Genomic DNA, 24,550 nt, shown 5'->3' on the forward strand with positions numbered 1-24,550 from the left:
TCAGAACAATGAAGATTAGATGTTTAACGTTTTCACTAAATCAGAAAAGCAGACCACATGCACGCTACTTTTATGTTTGTTCAGTGCGGGTCAAATTTAAGTATCTGCAAATATTGAGCTAATTATTTGTGCATATTACATTGTGGTATGAAATTTATAAAATGTGTAAAAACATTTAGAAAAATACTTCATGATTGTTATTGATTAAATAATTTATTTATTCCAATAAAGTCTTTTTATATTTAGTTTCATTTTTAAAACACAGACTTGTTTCATGTTTATAATAATGAAAACTAAAATCTGGCCGAAGTGTTGAGGTGAAAGTTTCACTCAGTTTCATTTCCACGAAAATGATAAACACACGCATGTGTTTCCGGTGAGTTGCTGCCTGACGTCATATCGAACCAGGACGTTGCACTTTTCGCCCTTGTGCGCATGCGCCCCGCTCGCTGCCCTCCCGTCACTGCGGTGCTGTCGGTCCTGAATGGTGACAGCATGAGGAGACAGCGCACACTTTAGTGGTGACCCCCACCGCTGCTGGTGTCATGACTCGTCTCTTTAGCCGTTACATCTGCTGAACGTCGGCAGTTACCGTTTGCTAAGCTAAAAGGCAGCTCTTTCAAAGCTAGCTGTGCTGCTTGTTTAGCCGCCGGCTTCTCCACACAAGTGCCTGAAGAAATGCAGAGAATGAGATGTTTTAAAAGTGTCTGGCAGCTGCTGAAGTCCAGCTGTGAGGGAGCAACGAAGTCTGCCAGCTCAAGAAACTACAGCCAAGTAAGTGAAAGCTTTGTGTGCTGCTATTATAAGGAGCTGAGTTGTTGTGCTTATAGATATGTTTCCTAATTCATTGTTTAGAAGCACTGTGACCACCATGCTGAAGCTCTACTACATTCACAGCCACTGTTATTACTCCTCTGCACTTCATCAATGACTGATCTGCTCCAATAAAACCCTGCTGTTTACTTTACAGAGGCTCCCTATAGGAACAAAGTCTCCCCCAGTCCACTGTGATCTCATCAGTATCTCCACAGGTTAATCAACTACCTTGTGTTTCCCAGCCCCACATGTCAGCGCTCTCTGGTTTGTCCTCCTCCTCCACAGGGCCCCGGCTCCTTCGGGCTCCTCTTCGACATCGACGGGGTGCTGGTGCGAGGCAGGACGCCGATCCCTGCAGCCAAGCAGTGCTTCAGGAACCTGGTGGACCGCAATGGGAAGTACAAGGTCCCGGTGGTGTTCGTCACCAACGCTGGGAACTGCATGAGGCAGACCAAAGCTGAACATCTGTCACATCTGCTGGAGGTGGAGGTAAACGGAACACTGTTTGAATCAACTTGCTTTGTCCTGTTTTTTTTTTGTTTTGTTTTACTTCAGCCATTTGTTCTTTTTGACTCAGGTGTCTCCAGACCAGGTGATGCTGTCCCACAGTCCTTTGCGAATGTTCACCCAGTTCCACAAAATGCGTGTGCTGGTCTCTGGACAGGGTCCTATTGAGGAAGTCGCACACAAGTATCCTATCATGAGTTTAGTTCCTGCATTCTCTCTCTCTCTCTCTCTCTCTCTCCATGTTGACCTTTAAAGTGTGCATGTTCTGTTTATTTAGTGCTTTTTTTCCTACATGTTCTGCTCAGTTATCAGTGTTTAGTCTTTGTGCTCTTTGTTCCCTTTGCTGCTTGACTGTCTCAGGGAAGCTTTGCACACATGGCTTTGCTTTTTTTTGGAGGGATTGCTGGGAGTTACTTCAAGTCAAAATGTGGTCATTTGAAGTGTAAAAAAATCTAATGATTTACAAATTAGAAAAAGAAATAATGGAAGATTGTTGGCAAATGGAATCTGATTCTTTTATTTAAAAGTAGGGCTGCATCACATTGGAAGAAACTGACAATATGATATTTAGTTTGGCCAAAAAAAATAATTATATTCATTTTGGTCAAACTTATCTAGCTGAAATCTTTCCATATTTTTAGCAACCAAATCTTCCTTTTCGGTGTTTCTCTCCTGTTCCTCGCTCATCTAGCTGTGCACATGTATGTCAACAAACTCTGTGTCTTGTGATTAAGTTCTATTAGAAAGATTTATCTTGTAAATTAGTTTCTTCATCTGTGTTCTGTGGCTCATAATTCCTGCTCACCTGTGTTTTACTTTAACCCTCCAAACCCCAGCCTGGGTTTTGAGGATGTTGTTACTATAGACATGCTCAGAGAGGCATACCCAGTCCTGGATGTTGTAGATCACAACAGAAGACCTAAAGACCATGTAAGTCGAATTTATGTTGATGCTAGTTCATGTCTAATTACAAGTGAGTTTGACATGTTACTGTCTACAATCTCTTACAGATTCCAGCCACCAAAAGCTTACGACCAATAGATGGTGTGATTCCACACACGCTCACTACACATGTAAATCCATACAGTTCATAATTTCTCTATATGTGTGACAGCTTCTCTTCATTTCTGTGGTCTTACAGCCGTCATCCTATTCGGTGAGCCGATCAGATGGGAGACCAACCTCCAGCTTATCGTCGACGTTCTCCTCACGAGGGGAAACCCGGACAACTCCTGGAGCTCGACACAATACCCTCACATCCCAGTGCTGGCCTGCAACATGGACCTGCTGTGGATGGCAGAGGCGAAGAATCCCAGGTAATCATCACACTTTGAAATGTTATTTGAACCTTTAAATGTCGCCACAGTGTTGGTACAGTAAATATTGCCTGTCTCGTAGGTTTGGTCACGGCATGTTCCTCGTCTGCTTAGAGAGTCTGTACAAGAAGGTCACAGGTTATGAGCTCAAGTACGAGGCTCTGATCGGTAAACCCAGCGTGGTGACTTATAACTACGCTGAGCTGCTGATCAGACAGCAGGCTGAGGCGCTTGGCTGGGCCACGCCTGTGAGGAGGCTGTACGCTATCGGGTGAGTGAATCAGTCTGTGATCTACACTTGATTATCTGGCTCTGATTCGAAGTGAAAGCCTTTCATAATGCCTCGGCACTCTCCTCTTTTTATAGCGATAATCCCATGGCGGACATTTACGGTGCCAACCTCTACAACCGCTACCTCCAGACCGCTCGCCACACCAAGGCCCAGACGCAGGGTAAGACCGGCGGAGGAGGTGTGGATCCAGAGCAGGACCTCCCCGAGGGCTGCAGCTCCATGCTGGTGTGCACAGGAGTGTACAGCAGAGACCAGCAGGAGCTGCCCTCCGACCCGGCGCAAGCAGTCACCGAGCAGCAGATCTTCCACGGTCACAGGGACTTCCACTTCGACCCCAGCCTCCTGCAGCCGTCCTTTGTGGTGCAGGATGTGAAGGAGGCGGTGGAGATGGTGTTCCAGCAGGAAGGTTGGCCTCTGGAGTAGGACGAGCGGCTCCAATCTGACTCCATCTCACCGCTTTCCAGTCTAAACCCTAACAGAGGCGTTTGGAGTGTTTTTACCTGCCCTTGATTATCACAGGGGAGACATAGCTGTTACTGCGTTAGATAACAGTGCCATAGAATGAGCTGCAAAAAGCAACAATATGCATTTTTAACTCTAAATATAGGAAAGTTACATACATCCTAGTGTCTCAGACTGCAGATTTTTTAAAAACATTTTTCATGAATAACACACAAATCACTGTTTGTGTGTGTGTAGTCGACATCTGTGCTTCCCTGTCTTTGCAGAAAATAAATCCACACATAGTTTGTGAAGAACGCAGGTGTAGGCGGAGAGTTACACACATTTTACCGCATTCACACTTTTATAAAGATAGATAGACATAAAGCATCGAAGTTCTCAGATGAGAGTTCAGGCATCATTTAACCTGTCCAGCTAATGTTTAGATTATTCAGGAAGGAGCTCTTTAAAGACCACTGTTAATCCAGATGAAGATGCTTTTAGTCTTTGCACAGAGGTCTGCTTGCCTTTAATAAATATACACCTTTTTGTTTTTTTACTGCTGTTATATTTTAGCGTGATTTGTTTTTAAGTTAGGGTGAATGAACACGAATGCAGATGAGATTAAGTTTAGTACCTCAACAGTTTGGATTTCAGCTTCAACCAGGTGCATCTTAATTTTATTTTTTTAAACGGTGTAGTCTCATTTTGTAAAGTTTTCTGAATTACACAACAAGCGAGGTGCTATTTTTCTGTTTAGCGGTTACGGTTGTGAAATCCTTGCGATGCAAATGCCTGTATTAGACGACTTTAATCTTGTGCTGGTTTGTTATATTTGTAAGCGACAGGTTTGATGATGTATGATTTCCAGGTGACTTAAATTGCAAGTAAACACTGTGGAGCTCTGGGTAATGTACTGTAAAAGTCATACGGAGAGGGAAGAACAATTAAAAAGGATGAAAGACACAAAAAAGTGGCGTATCTTGTGAAAACGTAGTGTTTACTGTTGTGCAGTCTTAATACAGAGTCCTCCAGCAGAGGTGTGTCTCGTTATCCCGTTCAGCAGCAGTTATCCTCTGAAGAATATTACAAAATACGACAAGCGACCACCATTTAAACCTGTTACCGATTCTATTAACCGTATAAATAATGAAATTCAACCATGTACAAAACCTAAACTCACACACACACACACACAATGCAACACGCACAGTTTCTCTATAAATAACCTTAATTCTCTGGTAGAGAAACTTTTCAAACACGTGTACATTGAATATTCAGACCGCCACCTCTGTTTTTCAGTCTAAATCGGCACACGCCTGCTTCAGCACCCACATTTTTTATCTGAAGACACGGCGCCTTGGACTGGGTGAGAGTTGCTACTCAACATGAACTGAGTCGAGTCTTGTGAGGCCTCGTCCGTCATGGTCATGCCGTTGCGCGCCAGCAGCTCCCGGGCCATGAGGATGAAGGCGGCCTCCACGTTCTGGGCCTCCTTGGCCGAGGTTTCCAGGGCTGCCAGCACGTTGTTGTTTTCTGCCAGAGTGCACGCGTCCTCGAACAACACCTGCCTCTGAGTGTGGAGGTCTGACTTATTACCTGCACAGTGAACAGAACAGAAAGAGGGACGATTACAACAGACGTAGAGCAGTTATCTGCAGTTTTTCAGTGGTCAGGACTGAGAAGAAAACACAGAGCACCTAAAAATCACCCACAGTAAAAAGTACAGTGCAGTAAAAAAAAAAAAAGTGCTGCAATGAAAAAGAAAATTAGAATGAGAAAACTGAGAAACATCTTTCTTCCTCCTGCCAAGAGTAAATCCATCCATTATCTATACACCACTTAATCCTCACTAGGGTCATGGGGGGCTGGAGTCTATCCCAGCTGACTCAGGGTGAAGGCAGGTTCACCTGGACAGGCAACCAGTCTATCACAGGGCTACACTTAGAGACAGACAACCAAGCACACTCACATTCACACCTACGGACAATTTAGAATCACCAATTAACCTCAGCATGTTTTTGGACTGTGTGGGAGGAAGCCGGAGAACCCGGAGAGAACCCACGCTGCACAAGGAGAACATGGAGACTCCACGCAGAAAGATCCCGGGTGTCCTCACTGGGACGTGAACCGGCAACCTTCTTGCTGCGAGGCAACGATGCTAACCACCGAACCACCTTGCAGCTCCCAAGAGTAACTAACCCACAAAACATTTAATTTGTTATCATGTTTGACATAAAAAGTACCACGTCCTTATGTGTAGGGAGGTGAAATGAGAGACTGTTGAGCTTTTTAGCTTAAAAATGACTAAAATGATTAACAGACTATCAAAACAGTAATAAGCGCTGTCGTCTAAATAACCCAGTATCTTTGTGTGAGCAGCACTGTTGCTGAGTGCTTCCTTCAAGGGAATCCTTGGGTTTCTTTCTATAATATGATATGATGTTATAGATTACATACACTATTATATTGCATACTGTAATGTTAATGTGTCCTCAGATGACTTATGTTGTAAATTAGGTACTCTGTAAATACAGTTGAACTGAAGTGACTGACTGATAAAACCAAATTTGCACAGATCGTACCAAAACTGCAAAACAGAATATTGTTAGTGCTGCACGTCGCAGTTACAGTTTTAAACCCAAACCTCAGTAAATGAACCTCAAGGATGTTTTTATTTTGGGTTACGTCTGGACTTACTGTGTAAGATTGGGAAGTACCTCCACCAATAGAGAGTTAGTAAGTAAATAAATAAATAACTGATATTCAGATTTTTTTTTTTTTTTTTAACAGAATGCTTTTGGGCTGCAAATAACAATTATTTTCAAGACTGAACACACTGACAATTGCTTTTCTCAATTATCCTTGAATCTATTTAATATCACAAAATTGTGGAAGACGTCCATCCCAGTAAACCAGAGAATGATTGAATAAATTACATTAAATGACTGATTATCAAAATAGTTTGTTAATGAACTCCCTTTTTGAGATTACGAATGGGTTGATCTTTATTATCCGCCCACAATGACCAATAAACTCACAGCTAAGGTGGTTGCAGGCTAATGTCACACAATCACCTGCTGCTGCAGACTAATTATGTGAAATTAAGCAAATGAGCAGAGAGGTTGACAGACAGATAGTTAAAAGATAAATGGCTGTGCTTCCTTCCAATCAGTTCTCTGATCACTGGTTGTGGAAAAAAATTTGTATTGTCCATTTTATTTTAATTAATTCTATCAAAAACATCTATTTTAAAGTAAATTTAATATGGAACATGATGGGTGATGTCAATGACGGGTCCTGTACTTTCTTTTTATAGCAGCATCTGCACTCTAAGAAGATGTTGTACAGACCAACAGTTCTACGTACCGATGAGTATCAGCACCACGCTGGCAGCTCCGTACTGCTCCACCTCCCTGATCCAGTGGGGAACAGACTCGAAGGTGCTGCGGCGGGTGATGTCGTAGGCCACCATGGCCCCGTGGGCACTGCGGTAGTAGCTCTGGGTTATGGTGCGGAAACGCTCCTGTCCTGCAGTGTCCCACACCTGCATCTGCGATAACACACAGAACACAAATGTGGGTTAACCGGTTACACAATGTGGGTTAAGTATCTCTAAAAATGTATTTTCTAAGTTATTCAGACGTGCTGCGAACCCTGTTATCAGTCGTCTCTGAACAATGCTTGTGTAAACAGGACTGCAAACTTTTTTTTTTTTTTTTTATCATATCAAGATATCTGCTAGTTAACACATCAACACGCCCAGAAAGCTAACACACGGCTGATATCAATCAAAACAGGCAGTCAACCACTCCTCGTCCTCTGACAGAAAAAAAACACAGATTAACTGAAACAAGAGATTATTTATTTTAAGACAAGAATACACACTTAGACGCATCTTTCAAATTCATGTGTTTCTTAATTTAAATGTGGAAAAATAAACTTTTAATGATTCCTGTTGCATCTGGAAATGAGTGTACACGACCAGCTGTGATCTGAGAAGGTCCGATGCAAACATAAATAAACAAAAACAGGAATGAAAAGAGAGTTTATGTCTCCTACCTTCACTCTCTTGCCGTCAATATCCAGAGTACGAACGGTGAAGTCGACCCCGATGGTGTTTTGCTGCTTCTCAATAAAAATTCCAGACTTGAAGCTCTGCACCACGCAGGTCTTCCCAACATCCGAGTCCCCAACCAGGATGATTTTAAAAAGAAAGTCAAAGGAGTCCTCAATATCCGGCGTGGCGGACTGCACAGTGACAGGAGGAAAACAAGAAAGAAGAAATTAAAAACACATACAATGAGGCTGAAACACAAGATATAAGACTTCTGTGTGTTCCTTCCGAGTTGTGTCAATAATAACTGAGAGTATTTACAGAAACGGCGGCCACATCCTTGTGAGAAAAAGGAGGAAATCAGGTTTTTAACAGGCAGGTTAATATGTCCAATTCAAGGATAAAAAGAAAGAACTACAAATGAACTCACTGTCGGGTCCACCTTGACAGCTGGTTTCATTTTCACCCCCATTCGTCAGGAAACAACTACAAAACCAGCTTAATTATCCCATAGCAGGGGATTCAAACTCCTTTCAGTTCTCAGAAATCAGGTAAAAAGTCAGAATCTAAAAGCCCGTTCCTTCATCCTGAGCTGGTTTTCAGATCTGCATTACGCTATCAGCCACATTCTTGAAACACAAGTTCAGTGTGTACTTTTGCCCTTTAGACTGTCAGTCTTTGTGGCCGCTACACCTCTCCTCCCCTCCAACACACTTCCACACACGCCTCCTACCTGTCTCGGTAGGTGTGACCTCCAACCGCCGGCCCACCTGCACCACTGCATCTTGGGATTTCTCTACTCGGGCTCTGCAATAGGATAAATCGCCTAGGAGAGGCAGATACAAAACATCAAGCACAGCATGGATTGAGCAACAGTTTGCATCATGATCAACTGGTTACAACTCACCACATTGCCTCAGATTAGAAAAAAAAGCTGTGAGCCATTAAAGCAAAAGCTGGAGGCTGACTTTGAGCAGTCTTTACAGAGGTGGGAGGCGTGTTTTGCTTACAAGACCCAGTGTGCAAATAGCCCTGAACAAACAGCTTGAACCACTATTGCAATGTCGTGATGAAATGTAAACATCTTTGTCTTCACAGCTGCTCCAAAAAAATGCCTTTAAAAAAAAAAGCCCTACATAATTAGCGCCCTCCCTGACTATTGTCAACTAACACATTCCACAGCACTCAACAGCAGAAAGGGATTAATCACAGAGTGAGTCACAGCAGAAACACGACAGACACAAATAGAACGCAGGTACCTAAAGATGGTTAATCTAACACGAAGCGTAATTGAATTTATTTTACCTCAGGCTTCACACATCGGCATCACAGCGAGATGCTAACACAGAATGAACATACTGCTCTGAATCAGCCTCTCTCTCTCTCTCGCTCTCTTTCTCCACCCCCTCACTAGTGTCTGTCGTCATCTCAGCCCACAGAAGAACGAGGCACAGCTGGACACAGAACAATGTGTGAGTGTGAGAGGCACTTGACCGAGCTGGGTCTATCTTTGGCTGTGACCACCAGCCACCTTCTTTCTGTTGTGCGGTCGGTGCCTTATTGTGGTTGGCGGCGGTGACATGTGGCTTTGTTGAGTGAACAGATAAGACAGGAGTATTAGAGGAGCTTTGGCGAGGCCTCTTTTATCCAAATAAAAAATAGAATTTACAGAAAATTACAAAATAGATCATACTCTAGGCTTTTAAATGTATGCGAGACATTATATTGGTAGGAAAGCTACATCAGCGTCACAACATCATCTCTGTAAAATCATCTCAAAATTCCAAACCCAGAACATTCAGACGTCTTTATGCACAAACTAATCTGAGCTAATGCATTATTACAACAAAACAGACCAAAGCCACTATTCTGGAGAACAGGAATCCATGTGTGACTCAGCAGACACTCGGCTGAGGAGCTGCACTGGTTTGGATGAGTCGTGGCCAAATCATATTTGAGCCGTAACTAAGCTACCGTATCAGTCATAGACGACAGCCCGCTGTGTCATCTCCTCTGCAGCAAATGTGACGCGCTCGCAGTGTTCCTCAGTCTAAAAGCGGCGCCGGGGCTCTGCTGGCTTTTTCTCTGTTTCTGAGGCTTCTTGCCAGACGTCTTGTTCAGTGAAGGTTCTGGAGGAGGGACGTGAATCGGCTTCCAGGGGATGGGGTTGTAGAAGCTGGGTGATGGGTATGATTTGTCGTAGGGACCTAAAGGGAAACAAATCAGTGTGATGGCCAAGAAAAATGAAAGTGATGAGCAGCAATGTCACCTGATGCACTCTGAGTTTATCATTAATGCAGCTACAGAATGCCTGAATGAACGTACTTGTTGCATTGCAGGGTGATCTGGGACTGGATCTGCTTCTCTCATTGGCCTTTGTCAGCCACTCCTTAAACTTCTCCTCTCCCCTCCTGCGGCGCTCCTTCTCCTGCTCCTCCTTCAGGGCAGCTTCCTCCTGCAAGAAAAAAAGACTTCTCACAATCTGTCTGTTTATACATTAATTTATCAGCTCAATCTTTAAAAAACAAAAAAGAAGACAAACAGAGCCGCATTACCTTTTCTTTCTTTTCCTTCTCAGTTTTTTCTTGGTTCTTTTTCTGCAGCCAGTCTTTGTACTTTTGCTGAGCTTTCTCTTCAGTCTCCCTCCGTTTCTCCCGCTGCCTCTGCATCTCCTCCTCTTCTTTACTGTGTTTTACACTTTGCTCGTGCCTCTCCTGGGATTGCAGAAAGAAAACAGGTAATGACATAAGTACAGTAGTTAACTGTAGCATCTCTACGCCCGTATGCAAATTGTGACATTAATGAGTTTTAAAAATCAACTCTGTACCTGTTCTCTTTTCATTTTTAGCCAATCTTGGACCTTTACATCCATGATAATCTTTTTCTGTTTCCGCTCTCTTTCTTGTTTTTTGCTTTTTTCTTTGAGTGAGCGCTCCTAAATCATGGGATACAAAACAGTTTTCAGGAAGTGGTTCAGAGGGGGTGCAAAAAGAAATGAGTAGTACTCACTAAAATATATTAAAGGTATTAAAAGAAATGCTGCATTTCCATTAAGGGTGCTTGCCTCTTCTGCTTTCTTCACCAGTTTCAGACAGTCCTCTTTAGCTTTGTTCATAAGCCACGCTTCCCATGCACTGAGCGAAGACGCGTCTGCAGGCTGCACAGCTGGACTGAACATCTGCTCTGAAGGTGCTTTTGGTAGCTCACATCTACAAAACAAACACAAATACTCATACCATGGCATACACAGGACAGACAGCACCTCAAGCTTTAGTCAGAATCAGAACTCAGCAGTACCTGACTGGTGACGTGCTGAGTCTGGAGTCGTCTCTCCTCCTGGCTGAAGTCTGCTCAGCTGAGACGGACTCCAGATCTTCTTGGTCACTGTCAAAGCTGTCATGATAGATGGGCGAAAGCAGGGAAAACGTGTCCTCGTCGTCGGACAGGATGCCGTCGTCCAAGCCCTTAGATGCGTGGATGTCTCTCCCCAGGCTCGTCTTGACAGGGGTCGAGCTGAAGCCCTTGGACGCGGTGGCAGGGCAGCTGGGCATCCTGTCTCCAGACATCACCAGCCGATGTCTGCGGCGGAACACAAAAAGTCCGAACAAGTGAACTTTAGATACGAGTGTTTTTGTCGTAACTGCTGTCAAACATAATTGCCAGCGAGGTACTGTAATCCAGTTACCTCATGCCTAATGCTCACGGCATTAGCAACAGATTTGTACCGTTAGCCATGTTGTTTAGGCTAACGTTAGCATTCGCTAGCTAGCTTATCGATAGCGCTGCTACTTTCTAACGCGCTACCAAACGTTCAATGCTAACTGCTAGCTTACCTGCGTGCAGTGCTCTAGCTCGCTTCGAAAATAACTTCGAATGTGTTTTTTATTACCTTTGTGTCAAACTTAAAAGAGAGAAGTGTCGCTGCAGCTCTCCTCTCCTTCTCCAGGTTTGGTTGGAACTGATTTACAACTTTTTTTCCCATCATACACCACGCCCCCACGCGCTACGAGTCGTAACCATGGTGACGCTTGACGCTGTCCCGTCTACGCTTGTAAACATCTCCATTGTTTTAATTTTAAACCTATTATTTGTCCAGACAAAGCTCCTACAACAGACTTTTTGCTCTTTAATTAAAACAATAATGTCACTGTTATGATCCTGCTTTACAATAGAGACATAAAAAATTAAATAATTAAACCTTACAGTATTATTTGTTATATAAATGCACCTGGCTTATTTAAATTAAGGTTATTACCCCACATTATAATACAAATCTGCCCCGCAAACAAAAAATATTAAGCTTTAAAACCTACACTATTTAATATATAAATGTACATGACTCATTTAGATATCAAAGTTAAAAGCCTGCAATATAAATTATATAAATTCACTAAATTAAAATAATATTAAAACCGTGTAATATTATGTCTAATACTAATTTACCTAAGTTAAACATTAAAAACCTACAATGTTATTTACATATATATTTACCTGGCTAATTAAAATGTTAAAATTATGATATCATTACAATATCATTTATTATATAAATGTGTAATAATTTAAATATTAAGATTAAGACACTACAACGTTATATATTTCCCAAAACCTGTGTGTCCAAATCTTATGTGTTGTGCTTGATGTTAATGCAGATTAATGTGTGTTTGGTTTTAAATATGTCACTGATGCACAGTGATTGTTTTTTTTATGGATTTAATCAATGACCAGAGAGAGACTTTAATGAATACGTTTTCTTAAAAACCAAGAACACTTGATTTAATGTTGCTTCCCCTCCCCTGACAAGCTGGATTCAACAAGTCACATTTTTAACTTTTTATTTAAAGCAGTAATGTCACAAATGACACAAGCATCATATGTTACACACCAATACAAATTAGTTGGGGTTTTTTTAAAGGATAATAATAACAATCATGAAGTGTGCCATTTGTTGCATTATATTAACAATTTCCCTCCTAATTAGGAATACTTTCATTAACTTTCTACTCAAATAAACACATTTTAAAGACCTGAGAAGAATATGTAGATTTATAAAACACTGAATTCCTACGTTTCTTTGGAAAGATGACTGATTTGTTCTTTTCCCCTTTTTGTAGTTTGTAAATTCAAGAAAGGAAGCAATAAAGACATGTAAAGATAATCCAGCTTCACTGATTTGGTGATAAAATTGCTACACAGACTCTTTAGAAGGATCTATTTTAACTTGACACCAAACATTCCTAAACAATGGAAAAAACACTTGATGTTCCAGAATTTGCAGACTGCTGGGAATACCTGAGAAACGAGGAAGGTGACTTTGGACAAGCACTTTCCAGGCCATCTGTTATTGTCTGGCCTGCCCTGTGCTTTGTGCTTCAGGTAATCAGTGCACCGCTGCTATGATAAGAGCTGCTTGTTGTCTGTGTGGCAGCTCTGACCCAGTTGAAGTCAACCTGCTGATGCACTCTGTGTCGCTCCCACTTAACATTATCAGTCTAATTACCAGCAGGCGAGTCAAAATGAGCTTGTACAGTAAGGAGCTGCTTTCACAAAGAGACGTGACATTTTGTGAGTATTTTGTAATAACCTGCAGTCGTTTTCTGGAATTGTGTTTTAATGCTAACTGTAAAGACAACCTTGTGTTTTCTTGAGTTCTGTCGGTCTATGAATAATGTGTGACGTACTCATTCATTTACTATTAAAGTTTAAAATCAAGCGTGTGGCTCAATTCTAGTCATTACAGACACATTCATTTCTCAGATGGATGATAGAGTTGTTTTGTTTTAACGCGGCAGTTTCATTATTTTCCCCCAGACATCCAGAAACTAACCAATAGACTAGAACTGAATGAAGCTGATCAATTTAACAGTCAGCTGATGGATCATTAATTGATCGTTAATTACATTTTGATTAAAATTACACAAATTTACACTCACAAGCTTCTCCAATGTGAATATTTATATGTGAATATATAAATGTTTATTTGATTGATTGATAGTAACGTCAACATCTTTGACTGCTCATCAGAAGAAAAAAGAACGATTTGTATGAATTAACTGATGCGTATGTTTTTCTATTTGCCAACATTTTAGTCAATTATTATCTGACAGTTAAATCAAATAACGTAAAATGAAGATAACAGCTGGTTGCAGAGATTCTATGGGCGGATAATGTTATCTGTTTTATGTGTGGCATTGGATTGACATACCAAAAAAAAACATTCAGAATGAAAGGTTTCAGGTCTTAAAACTAGATTTTTGAGTATAAGGTGGAGGATGGACGTGCTGCCAGAGGTGCAGATTTCCAACAAATAAAATTGTGGAGATCAAATGATGTGCAGTGCCTGTTTGACCTGGTTGATGTTGCAGCCTTGATAGTACCTCTGTGTTGGATGAAGACAACAGACACATGTGCGCCTGCTGCTGGTAATTATAGAAATATTTCAGGGATGCTCTCTAAACAGCTCCCATCCATCTCTCCTCCTCGATACAAGTTTGCATAACGTGTCAGATCACCGTGAGGCGTCCACACTTCTGAGAAAGACGGTGACTCAGCCGCCTGCACGTGCAGAAACCAGGCGGGTGCGTCTGATCCTGGAGTCCAGCTGGAGAGTCGCACCAGGCTGTGGTATTCCAGGCCGATGCTGCCACCCCACAGGGGCATCAGGTCTCCTTCAGAGCTCTCTGTGGTTCATTACTGTCAGCATCCGAGCAGCCTGGTAGCCAGCTCGCTGGCCAGGCGCTATGGTGGCAGGAGACCCTCGAAGACTGCCGGAGGGCAGAGGCCAACTACGACGGGCTTCCCAGACCCCCCATCCGGACCAGGGGCCGCCGAGGAAATCTCGCAAGAAGCTCCAAGTTATCATCTGCGTCCTGCTTGTGGAGCTATGTGAAAGGTTCACTTTCTTTGGGATTGTATGCAACATGATTCTCTTCTGCACCGTGAAGCTGGGCTACAGCAACTACCTGGCTGCAACAGTGAACCTGGGCTTCATAGGAGCCAGCACCCTCAGCCCTGTTCTGGTCGGGTGGTTTGCAGAAACCTGTTTAGGAAGGACTAAGGTGCTCTACTTGTGTGCGTTTCTTCATTTCTTTGGTAAGATGAGAGGGTTGATACTTGGGAAAAATGTAAAGCTATTTGGCCTTAATTTACATGATCCATCTCTGCTCACTTTCCAAGAGAAACAGCAGCTCTAATTGTGTCTTTTCATTCGGTACTGTAATGTTACTGACTACAAATCCCAAACAATCATGTTCATGAACAAAGATGCACAATCCTCCAGCAACAAAAACTACAACTACTTCCCTCTGTGATTGTGCTCTACTTCAGGCACGGCCATGCTGCCCGTGGTGGCGTTTCCCTTCGAGGATTTCTACATCGACACTCATCACATGACCCACCAGCTGGAACCTCGGGAGCAGCAGATCCTGTTCTACACCGGCCTCCTGGCGGCTGCGTTGGGCATCGGCGGCATCCGGGCCATCCTCTGTCCCATGGGGGCTTACAGCCTGCAGGGCTACAACCAGCACCAGCTCCTGTCCTTCTTCAACTGGTGGGTGGTGTTGCCATCTGGACACAGTTCATTCACTTGGTTTGCCGATAATCAGACTCCAAAAAGCCTGTTTATAATGTTGTTAGAGTAAATCGCATCCTATCCTTCTACATGATGATTCAGTTTGTTTTTAGCTTCTGATGATGCTTTTGGGGTAAAAATTAAAATAAAAACTGGTGCTAAAGTTACGGATTTGGGTCACTAGAATCAAATAGGTTTATTCTTCTGTCTGATTATGATTTATTTGAGAAAATGAACTTTTTTTTATAAACACTACCAACTTTTTCACGCATGAATAGCTCTACAAAAGTCCACGAAATGTTCAGAACAGAAGGGTCCATCTACTGGCGAGAATGAATGTTCTCAAGCAATTTGTCGACCTTCTACCCTTTTGATTGTGATGTATCTCCTGAGTTTTGCTTGACCTTATAGCCTATACCTTTACCACATGCTGTACATTCACAGCAGTTTTCATGGTTTCCAGATAACGTGTCATTGGCCAAAGGTTGGACCAAGGTTCAATTTTATCTGATGTTGGTATTAAACTAAAAGGGGGGCAAATGGGGCTATTCTTATTATACGATACAATACGATACGATATGATACTATACGATAACCTCAACAAGTCAACAGGCCCTGTTAATTCTTATGTTGCCAGATATTGTGTAATTCTTTCGCGTCTACTGAGTTAGTTCTTATTTTCATCAGGTAATCATGTAATGTTTGTTGCAATAAATGAGTCATTGTAAGATTTTTCTTCGCTGCATTTAGGTTCTACTGGTTGGTGAACCTGAATTCCATCGTTGTGTTTCTGGGAATTGCTTACATCCAGCAGTCTGTGGCCAAAAACCTGGCCTTCCTCATCCCCTTCACTTCTGTGCTGCTGGCTCTCATCGCCATTCACATGATGCGCAACAAACTCACATACAAACCCAAGAAAGGTAACACACAAACAACAACAGAGGAACATGTTTTCTGGTGAATGTTATTTCACTTTGTTGAATGTGTCTTGGGCTGCAAGGTGGCTCGGTGGTTGTTGGAAGGGAAACATGTGAATATCTGCCAACTGCATTATTAGCAAACAATTTCTTCACCAATATGTTTGTAAAGGTTTGTGATAACATGTTTTAAAATGTAGAAGTTCAACTCCCGTGGGAAACCCTGAAAAAACCTGCTCAAGTTAGGGTACCGATAAACGATTGTCAAATAATTTTTTTTTTTTTTTTAATCAGGCCTTAAGGAACTTATGAGGGTCAAATCAGGGTTTGTTCATGATTCTGAGTTGATTGTTAGCGTTTATATTTCACCACAAACACTCCATTGTTGAAAAAGGCCACACTCACTTTACATTTACATTCACAGCAGCTTTTACTTCACGTAGTTATATAATTCTCAGAGTTATTTCTCATTCACAACGTCAGAAGCTTCGAGAGTCGTTGTCTACGTCTTTTTCAGACTCAACAACATCATGACTACAGTTTCTGCATGTGATGCCTTTACAGACTTCACAGGCCCAGATGCACGTGACCCCATTCTTCTGCACCACCGGTTGCTGCAATCTCCATGACAATTACAGCTCGTCAAATTCAGTAGCTCCTCAGGATCCATGGGGTCTAGTGTTGGAACTGGCTCATACCCATGCACACCTAATATCCATCTATAGTCACTGGGCTTCAGAGACCTGCTCTGTAGAAGGATCCAGTCCTGGTCTACAGGTAGGCACGGAGGGAATGCTGAGCAGCTGCACCCTCTGTCAGAGGGAGAGTCTCTGGGCTGATCATTGGTGCCACCGCCTTCCTTGAGAACATGTTGTACCAAATTTCACTCAATTTAGTATCTGGTCCATGATAAATGTACTGGAGAATCACAGCACCAGCCGGAATGACTGCTTCCATGATTGTTTTTTATATTTTTACTATGATAACAATGATGATGATTTGTTGAAGTAATAGCAGTGTTATCATTATTACCTGTATAACAGAGTTGTGTCCCCATGGCCAGCAATTGCAGAAAAAGGGAGGGAGGTTCTTCTTAAACACATCAAACGGCTCTTACAACATCCAACAGATACAAGAATGTCTCTCTGAAAGTCAGAAGGGCTTCACAGGGTGTGATACAGTTTCTGCAGTTGCTGGCCATGGGATTACACCTCTGTTTTACAAGTAATAATGATAACACTGCTCTTAATTCGACTAATAATAATAATAATAATAATTATCATCATCATCATCATCATCATCATCATTGTTATCATAGTAAAAATATAAAAAATAATAATGGAGGCAGTGATTCAGGCTGGTGCTGTGATTCTCCAGTACATTTATCATGGACCAGATACTAAATTGGGTGAAATTTGGTACAACATGTTCTTAAGGAAGGCGGCGGCAGAAGTTCTCAGACCAGAGACTCTCCCTCTGACAGAGGGTGCAGCTGCTCAACATTCCCTCTGAGCCGAACTTGAGCAGGTTTTTTCAGGGTTTCCCACAGGAGTTGAACTTCAACATTTTAAAACATGTTATCACACACCTTTACAAACATACTGGTGAAGAAACTGTTTGGTAACGATTTAGTTGGCAGATTTGTGAAATATCTCATAAAATGCCCTCACTGTTAGCACCGCTGCCTCTCAGCTAGAAGGTCGCTGGTTTACATCCCGGTGAGGACACATCTCCGGCTTCCTCCCACAATCTAAAAACTTACCTCTCTATTACATTGGAAAAACTACTTATTTGTGCAATAACACGATTAGAACTTCATTAGATTTTTATTTTTATTTTCCTACTACAGTGTACATTTTTGTATTTATGCTTCTACTTTTCTGCTTGTGTTTGTCTTTTATTTTTTCTACTGATTAGATTTTTAAGAACTTTCTAATGGGAGCAACATTAGCATGAGCAATTTCAGTCGATGAAGTATCTCTGCTTCCTAAAGCATTTTGACTCAGTGTCTGTTGTTTGAAATACAACCAGCAGTGACTTGACTCCCACTGTTTCTTCTCCTGGCCGTCACAGGTGGATCACTACTGACCACGCTGGGAGTTTTCTTGAACTCTCTCAAGATGTGCTGCCTCCACTATCGCCACCTGAGCGGAGACGTGGCTTCTTGGCTGGACCGGGCCAAAGAGAACAACGGTGGCCGGTACAGCGAGACGCACGTGGAGAACGTGAAAGTCCTGGCCAAGCTCTTCCCTCTTTACGGCCTTCAGCTGCTGTACAGAGCCTGCGTCACTCAGGCAGGTCACTGGGACACGACGGGCCTCCAAGCATAAAACAGGATCATCCCCATGCTCTATCATACGCAGTGAGGTTAACAATCTGCTTCCCACAGATTCCTTCGGGCTACTACATCCAGACGATGAACTCCAACCTCCACCTGAACGACCTCCTGTTGCCCATCGGTGCCATGAATGTGATCGGCATCCTGCCTCTGCTGCTCTTAGCCCCTCTGATCGAATGTGTGACCACCTGCTACCTCGCCTCTGGAAAAACCCCTCTGTCGCCCGCCAAACTCATCAGTGAGTGTTTCCACACGAACCCCTGCTAGTCCGCACATAATTCTAATGTCTTCACCTAAATATCCCTCTGTCTTTGTCACTCCCTCTCTCCTCCTGTAACCACAACCTCCCCCCTATTGTGCAGCCCCTTCTCTTATCACCCCGCCCTGTCCATCCTCCCCCCTGCAGCTCTGGGCCACATGTGCGCCGCTCTGTCCGTCCTGGTGGCGGGTTTGTCCGAGCTGCAGAGGAAGTCTTACCCCCTGGTGGAGCAGACTCTGTCGGGGAAGGTTCTGCAGGTGTCGTCCATGCCGTGCTTCCAGCTGGCTCCTCAGTACGTCCTGCTCGGTCTGGCAGAGGCTCTCGTCACCCCTGCATGTGAGTGAAGGCCTCTGTGATGACAGTAGATGGTGCATCTTCTCAAATACTTCTGAGCACAAAACAACTGACTCACAGCAAAGGCAGATGTTGAATTCCTCCTTGTCAGTATTTCTGCCTTGCATGTTGCAGGAAAAAAAACAGCAAAAAAGATGCTCTTATGTTTTCTCTTCAGGCTCCCTCATATCCTTCCAGCTGACCCCGAGCCACATCAGAGGGATCTCCCTGCACTTCCTCACTCTGTCCTACGGAGGGGGCTGTTTCCTGGGAGCCTTCATCGTTCAGTTGATGTACTTTGTCTCTGGAGGTAAAACTGAGTACAAACACTGCACTGCATTGATTTAATGCCAATGTGACCACAGCAACACTCTCTTTATAGGTAACTTTTACCCAAACATGCTGCATGATGGGAACCTGGAGAGATTCTTCTTCATTCTGGCCACACTGATGGCTATAAATACTGTGGCGTTCTGGAGTGTGTCGTACAGGTATGGTGTTATTTTTAATCCCCAGAGCTAGAAGAGGGAATAAAGGTTGCATTAAAATGTTAATTTAACAAACAAAAACATTTTCATGTGTGAATTACAGTGAGTAACCCTCGTTCAGTCCATGTAGGTGCCTTTGAACAGCTGCTAAAGATGTTTTCTGTGCAGACAGATCACATATTTAAATATGAGAAGACATTGTGTAAGTTGTGTATCATGACTTTAAGTGTGTTTACCTGTTGTCTGATCTTGTCCAGGTACATAGACCTGAGCGTGCAGGGAAAAGCGCTGACCGGCAGTCTTCTGGCTGAGAAGCTGCTGCATTACAAGGCCAGTCTGCGCTTCTACGACACGGTGGATCACGCCTCCATCGAGTCGATTTTATGACTTCACTCGCTGAGATTCCTGTTAGTGGCGCTGGCGCTGCATATTTCAGTCAAGACGTGTAGCCTGAGAAACTGTGGCCTGAACTGTAGAATAAATTACATGAAATGTGCAGGTTTTCATGGCCTCATAATGTAACACTGGAAACTGTGTATATAATCAAACATGTCAATTGTTGTGTGCCGTCAAGACTTTGTGTTATTTTACTTTTGCAAACATGAATGTAAGAGTGTCTGATAAGTTTTTAAATAAACAAATGCATATTTCTTCTTTTTTTTATTGTTTTTTTATTTGATTGAATTGAATTTTAATGTAGTTGTACACCTTCCACAATCTTTGCTACCGTAAAAAAAATAAAAAATAGTTGTTTGGGTAAAATTGACATTTGCAAAACACTTTATATCAAACCAGCTAAAGAATGTGTGATTAGCAGAGCACAGCCTTTAATTTGTGTCGATTAAACTAAAGCAATCATTCTGCTCGTTAGCGTGTTTTGGTTTTTAATCATTAAAAATACTGAAAAATCACAGCAACAGTTCCAATCACAGAGCATTAAATCCAACAAAGCCTTTTCCAGCAGGTTTCTATCTCCCTCTAAAGCTTTTAGAGAAATTTAATTCCTAGAAGAAATAATGTTATATCAAAAATACTGCACATTTAGAAGATGTCTATTTATATTTAACTCACATGATTAAATTCTCATATTATATATTAAAACATTTGTTTCACAGCGGTGTGGATTCTGGCCCCCATCTCTTACACCAAAAGCACATTAAAAAGGGATCTGTTGATTAACAAAAGAAATTAGCTCTACCAATGAATAATGGTGTTAAACATTTGTCTTCTGCTTTTTGAAGTTTATTATTTAAAAAAAAGAAAAAAGGCAGAATATAATATACAGTCGTCTGTTTCTTTGGTCCTCATCAAGATTCATATTATTCGTTTCTCTTCTATGACTATTTTAAATGTGCAGCCGATCCTGAAGACAATGCTGATGACTGTGAACAGGCTCAGAGCTTACATACTCTCAGTGTTGCACCTAAATGAACTGCAAACCCGGGATAGAGAGGCTCGGTGAAGGCGGTCTGGACTTGGTGCAGCAGCGTCAGCCTGTCGGGGGGAGTAACGCTGTAGAAACCCAGCGTTCCTGCGTCGTAATCGAGCCTCACGCCAACTCTGCGAGAGCGAACCGGAGCTATTTGACCTTTGTGGAGATTATTGTGCCAAAACGTGCAGCCAGACGGAGAGCAGATTAATTTCCAGGACTGATCATTGTGGCCAAAGCAGCATTCCTTCCCTGAGCCTTTTCTTTTTATGCTTTTGTACGACGCGGCCACCTCGACGATGCCACCGTCCCACTCCACCTCCCAGTAGGCGTCCCCCTCGAGGCCCTTTTCGCCCAGAGCCTGGTAGAAGTGGGTGAATCTGTCAGCGTGATCAGGTTGAGCCTGGACGCTGCCACTCCACGATATCTCCGTCTTTGTTTCAGACAGGCAAAGACATGCAGCTACTGTGCAGGGATCCACCTTCACCTGGGTGTCTGCAGAGGAAGACGAAACACTCACTGAGCTGGTGAAGGTTTCATGTATGCATGCAGAGTTATTGAACATCATATTTAATCTTACATCTGCGCAAAAGCTTCATCCTTGACGGTATTTCCTCGTGCAGTCTGGGTTTTTTCACTTAGATGAAAAAGAAAAAAAAAAAACAGTCACTAAAGCAAACAAGAAAACCAGAGCAGACTTTAAATCCCAACTGATCGTACTCACACATAATTTCACCAGAATTAAACAATAATTCGTTCCTTTCTTTGTCGCACATGTTTTTCATTTCATCTTTTTGTGCAGCGACAAACTCTGTCAGGTCAAAGGTTTCATGTGAGTCTGTGAACGCGGGGATGTCGCCCAGGGCCTGGAAACCCTGCAGAGGCCAACAAACACACAACGCAAACATTCACACACTCAGCATCACAGATTAGACACAGAATGAGACATTAAAAGTGAAGCGTGAGAAGGCCTCACCAGGAGAAACTGGACGGGATTATCCGTCTGTGAAAGCTGCTGCACTTTATTCTGTCTCCTCCTCAGCTCAAACACTTCACGCTGCAGCTTCCTGAGGCGACTCGTGGTCCGGTCCACTCCAGCTTTCTCGGCTTCTCCCACTTTCTCTCTCATCTCAGAGCATTTCCTCTTGACGAAGCGGGTGTATACGGAGATGTACTCCAGGCTCTGTCGCTCAAAGTCATCGCACGCCTGCCAGGCAGCGTCCTGGAAGGAAATCATTTGGTCTGGTACAACTGATGACATTTTGAGACGCAGTAACAACTAGCAACACAGTTCTGCTAATTATTCGGCAGTGTGTGATAACAACTGGACTTTTTAAAATATTAAACATCTGTCAAACCTTTGCAATCTAATGGATTCCAAAGTAGGGGTTGCAATAAAAATCATAGAGGTTGCACACAAAATTCTCAGCAAAATAATATTTGCAGTTCTTCAGCTGATCTCTAATCAAACTATTTGACATTTTGGGATAGAAGATAAAAGTTCTTCCTCTAAATTAGATGATAAGTTTGATCCTACTCTCATATCTGTACAGTAAAGATGAACACATGAGAATGGTATTGTAATCTTATTATTATTAGAACCTGGAAATAACACCAACAGGTGTACCTACTTCCTCAAATGTCAGACTCGTGCTTTTTTAGATTAACACAGGAGTTTTCAAAGTAGCCCACTTATTTCACTCAGTTTTGTTTCATTCCTGGTTAGCAGTGAGATCACAACTTCAGTATTTGATCACATAATAGTACTGGAGGACATAACACGACACTAAAGACATAATAAAGGCATTTGTTGGTTTGTGACTCTGGAAGATTGGAAAGTAAAAAGTTCGTTAAAACTACTGCATCTCTGAACTATCTGTCTAACCAAACAACCTGTTCATTTATTCTGTGTGACCTTCTTCTCATAACTACTGTAATATTTCGCTCTCTTCCACACACTCAGCCTCCCCTGACGTTGATGAGAGTCCCCCCGGGGATTCCCGCCCGTGAACATCTGGTTTAACACACTGGCAACCGGTTTGTGTGTTAAGAGGTCACAAGACTAACAGACCGAACCTCTGGACTCCATCAGTTTACACTCTTTCTGTTCAGATTCACACACACAGTTTCCCTTCAAATAATGAGAAATTGCATGAGCTGGATGCACCATCACAGTAAATATAAAGCTGTTGTTTACACGGTCAAATGAATGGGTTTGTTTCTGTCTGATGCCTGCAGACTGAAGGGAAATTCCTCCACAGGAAACACTGCTAAAACCACATCCTTCTCTCTTCTCTGGTGCAGCTTTGAGCCAAACTAGACATGATCTTGTATCAACATTTAAAAACAAAGACTAACGAATAAAGATAAGGCGATGCTTCACTCACTCTTATAGAGTCTGCTGCATCCTTCAGCTCTGCTATGTTCCTCTCTGACACCAGCACCCTGTCAGCAATGTCCCGTTCAGTCTTTTCCAGTTGTCTCTGGTAAAACAGAAATCCAACAACTTTTTAGAAAATCTGTCACAATAAAAGGACGAGAAACGAACGACTTCATGGTGGGGCTGAACTGGATTACCTGCATCTCACACTTTGCTGCGGAGACGGCCACAGTGTCGTGGCCTTTGTGTTCATCCACCGCACACATCAGGCACAAGAACTGCTGGTCAGTGCGGCAGAAGATCTCCAGAAGTTTGTGGTGACGGTCACAGATGCTCTCTTTGACCCTCGCAGAGGCTTGAATCAGGTCGTGCTTTTTAAGAGGCGGCACCTCAAAATGAGGCTGCAGATGAGTCTCACAGAAGGAGGCCAAGCACACCAGACAGAACATGGAAGCTTTTTGTTTCCTCTCCGTGCAGGCGTCACACGGCACATCTTCAGGAGCAGCAAAGTTGTCACCATCAGAAGCAGCGTGTTGGTCAGTCGTCCTCTTGTGTTCCTCCAGCAGGTGGGACAGAACCGTGCTCCTCTTCAGGACGGGCCTGGTGCTGAAGGTCTGCCTGCACTGAGGGCAGCTGTAAGTTCCTCTTCTGTTATTTCTTGTGTCCCAGAAACTATTGATGCATTTCATACAGAAACTGTGTCCACAGGCGGTGGTGACGGGATCCTCCAGTAAGTATAAACAGATCGAGCAGTCGAACAGTTCCTGGTCGTGAGCCATTTTCTCAAACTGACAGTTTCTCTGAAGGAGTGGCTTGTTGGCAGCTTGTTGTCAGTGGGAGGGAACTGGAACGGACCGGTCTTAAAGAGGAAAACAACATCCTCAAAAACATTATTAAACACTCGCTGCAAGTGGAAGTTTTGGAGCCAAAGAAGCAGATTCAGTCTTGACATTTGTTCAGAAGGGGAACAAAACAGTCGTTCAACAACACGAGTGTAAAACTACAGTCACATGATAACGGGTTCCACAGTGTCACTGAACTTTAGCTCTGCTTTGTCTGCATTCATTCTACTAGCAAACGCACACACACACACACACACTGCACACACACTCACACACACACACACACACACACACACACACACACACACTGCACACAGCAGTCACCAAACTCTGTTATATTAGATTAAAAGATGTAACTGTAAAAATAACTATTTTGTTTTCAGGATAACCACTCACATGTCACATACATTTCATTCCAGACATATCAAGGTTTTACACTCTCGTCCTCTCACATATTTCATATTGGGGGTCGTATGTTTGTGAAGGAAAAGTTACTTTGCTCCAGATCCAGATCTCATCCAGATGAGCTGTGGAGCCTTAAATAGAGCTAGATGGAAAGTGGACTTAC

General features: G+C 42.8%; 5 protein-coding genes across 6 annotated transcripts; 2 read left to right on the top strand and 3 right to left on the bottom strand.

The window, feature by feature from the left end:
• The first annotated feature begins 445 nt into the window (after window positions 1-445).
• hdhd5 (haloacid dehalogenase like hydrolase domain containing 5) lies at window positions 446-4,345 on the top strand. Its single transcript, XM_008287101.1, has 8 exons — window positions 446-774; window positions 1,102-1,305; window positions 1,394-1,506; window positions 2,160-2,253; window positions 2,334-2,367; window positions 2,465-2,639; window positions 2,722-2,910; window positions 3,006-4,345. Exons 1-8 carry the CDS (start codon window positions 679-681, stop codon window positions 3,352-3,354), a joined length of 1,254 nt encoding a protein of 417 aa, XP_008285323.1. The 5' UTR covers window positions 446-678; the 3' UTR covers window positions 3,355-4,345.
• Window positions 4,346-4,353: 8 nt separating this feature from the next.
• On the bottom strand, window positions 4,354-8,577 carry rab19 (RAB19, member RAS oncogene family). 2 transcript variants are annotated; one of them, XM_008287102.1, is made up of 4 exons: window positions 8,163-8,577; window positions 7,435-7,623; window positions 6,742-6,925; window positions 4,354-4,971 (listed from the first exon to the last, which is right to left on the bottom strand). In XM_008287102.1, the coding sequence occupies exons 1-4, from the start codon at window positions 8,211-8,213 to the stop codon at window positions 4,697-4,699; spliced, it is 699 nt and encodes a 232-aa protein (XP_008285324.1). In that variant the 5' UTR covers window positions 8,214-8,577; the 3' UTR covers window positions 4,354-4,696. The 2 variants fall into 2 exon arrangements, with proteins under 2 accessions (XP_008285324.1, XP_008285325.1); XM_008287103.1 differs by lacking the exon at window positions 8,163-8,577 and adding an exon at window positions 7,860-7,958.
• Window positions 8,578-9,046: 469 nt separating this feature from the next.
• Window positions 9,047-11,384, bottom strand: ccdc34 (coiled-coil domain containing 34). The gene is made up of 7 exons (XM_008287104.1): window positions 11,319-11,384; window positions 10,727-11,008; window positions 10,494-10,638; window positions 10,257-10,364; window positions 9,985-10,143; window positions 9,755-9,884; window positions 9,047-9,636 (listed from the first exon to the last, which is right to left on the bottom strand). The coding sequence occupies exons 2-7, from the start codon at window positions 10,993-10,995 to the stop codon at window positions 9,434-9,436; spliced, it is 1,014 nt and encodes a 337-aa protein (XP_008285326.1). The 5' UTR covers window positions 10,996-11,008; window positions 11,319-11,384; the 3' UTR covers window positions 9,047-9,433.
• Window positions 11,385-14,166: 2,782 nt separating this feature from the next.
• On the top strand, window positions 14,167-19,718 carry slc15a5 (solute carrier family 15 member 5). The gene is made up of 9 exons (XM_008287131.1): window positions 14,167-14,518; window positions 14,753-14,975; window positions 15,747-15,916; window positions 17,987-18,207; window positions 18,303-18,489; window positions 18,658-18,846; window positions 19,022-19,153; window positions 19,226-19,334; window positions 19,589-19,718. Exons 1-9 carry the CDS (start codon window positions 14,167-14,169, stop codon window positions 19,716-19,718), a joined length of 1,713 nt encoding a protein of 570 aa, XP_008285353.1.
• A 267-nt stretch (window positions 19,719-19,985) lies between these two features.
• LOC103361104 (tripartite motif-containing protein 16-like) lies at window positions 19,986-24,171 on the bottom strand. Its single transcript, XM_008287107.1, has 6 exons — window positions 23,338-24,171; window positions 23,148-23,243; window positions 21,737-21,982; window positions 21,485-21,635; window positions 21,341-21,397; window positions 19,986-21,255 (listed from the first exon to the last, which is right to left on the bottom strand). Exons 1-6 carry the CDS (start codon window positions 23,917-23,919, stop codon window positions 20,726-20,728), a joined length of 1,662 nt encoding a protein of 553 aa, XP_008285329.1. The 5' UTR covers window positions 23,920-24,171; the 3' UTR covers window positions 19,986-20,725.
• Window positions 24,172-24,550: the final 379 nt, after the last annotated feature.

The sequence above is a fragment of the Stegastes partitus genome, unplaced genomic scaffold, assembly GCF_000690725.1.
Source record: "Stegastes partitus isolate 25-593 unplaced genomic scaffold, Stegastes_partitus-1.0.2 Scaffold487, whole genome shotgun sequence".
NCBI classification, from domain to species: Eukaryota; Metazoa; Chordata; class Actinopteri; family Pomacentridae; genus Stegastes; species Stegastes partitus.

Excerpts from the sequence above, each read along its gene's own strand:
- hdhd5 (XM_008287101.1), top strand. The coding sequence starts at position 679 with ATGCAGAGAATGAGATGTTTTAAAAGTGTCTGGCAGCTGCTGAAGTCC. Across the intron at positions 2,254-2,333 it reads ACAGAAGACCTAAAGACCAT|ATTCCAGCCACCAAAAGCTT; the intron begins GTAAGTCGAATT and ends AATCTCTTACAG. Across the intron at positions 2,640-2,721 it reads GCAGAGGCGAAGAATCCCAG|GTTTGGTCACGGCATGTTCC; the intron begins GTAATCATCACA and ends CCTGTCTCGTAG.
- rab19 (XM_008287102.1), bottom strand. The coding sequence starts at position 8,213 with ATGCAGTGGTGCAGGTGGGCCGGCGGTTGGAGGTCACACCTACCGAGA. Across the intron at positions 6,926-7,434 it reads TTGACGGCAAGAGAGTGAAG|ATGCAGGTGTGGGACACTGC; the intron begins GTAGGAGACATA and ends GTGTTATCGCAG. Across the intron at positions 4,972-6,741 it reads CGTGGTGCTGATACTCATCG|GTAATAAGTCAGACCTCCAC; the intron begins GTACGTAGAACT and ends TTCACTGTGCAG.
- ccdc34 (XM_008287104.1), bottom strand. The coding sequence starts at position 10,995 with ATGTCTGGAGACAGGATGCCCAGCTGCCCTGCCACCGCGTCCAAGGGC. Across the intron at positions 10,365-10,493 it reads TGGTGAAGAAAGCAGAAGAG|GAGCGCTCACTCAAAGAAAA; the intron begins GCAAGCACCCTT and ends CCCATGATTTAG. Across the intron at positions 9,637-9,754 it reads ATCACCCTGCAATGCAACAA|GTCCCTACGACAAATCATAC; the intron begins GTACGTTCATTC and ends GTTTCCCTTTAG.
- slc15a5 (XM_008287131.1), top strand. The coding sequence starts at position 14,167 with ATGGTGGCAGGAGACCCTCGAAGACTGCCGGAGGGCAGAGGCCAACTA. Across the intron at positions 14,976-15,746 it reads CTCCTGTCCTTCTTCAACTG|GTTCTACTGGTTGGTGAACC; the intron begins GTGGGTGGTGTT and ends CGCTGCATTTAG. Across the intron at positions 19,335-19,588 it reads TTCTGGAGTGTGTCGTACAG|GTACATAGACCTGAGCGTGC; the intron begins GTATGGTGTTAT and ends GATCTTGTCCAG.
- LOC103361104 (XM_008287107.1), bottom strand. The coding sequence starts at position 23,919 with ATGGCTCACGACCAGGAACTGTTCGACTGCTCGATCTGTTTATACTTA. Across the intron at positions 21,636-21,736 it reads ATCCCGTCCAGTTTCTCCTG|GGTTTCCAGGCCCTGGGCGA; the intron begins GTGAGGCCTTCT and ends TGGCCTCTGCAG. Across the intron at positions 21,398-21,484 it reads TAATTCTGGTGAAATTATGT|TGAAAAAACCCAGACTGCAC; the intron begins GTGAGTACGATC and ends TTTTCATCTAAG.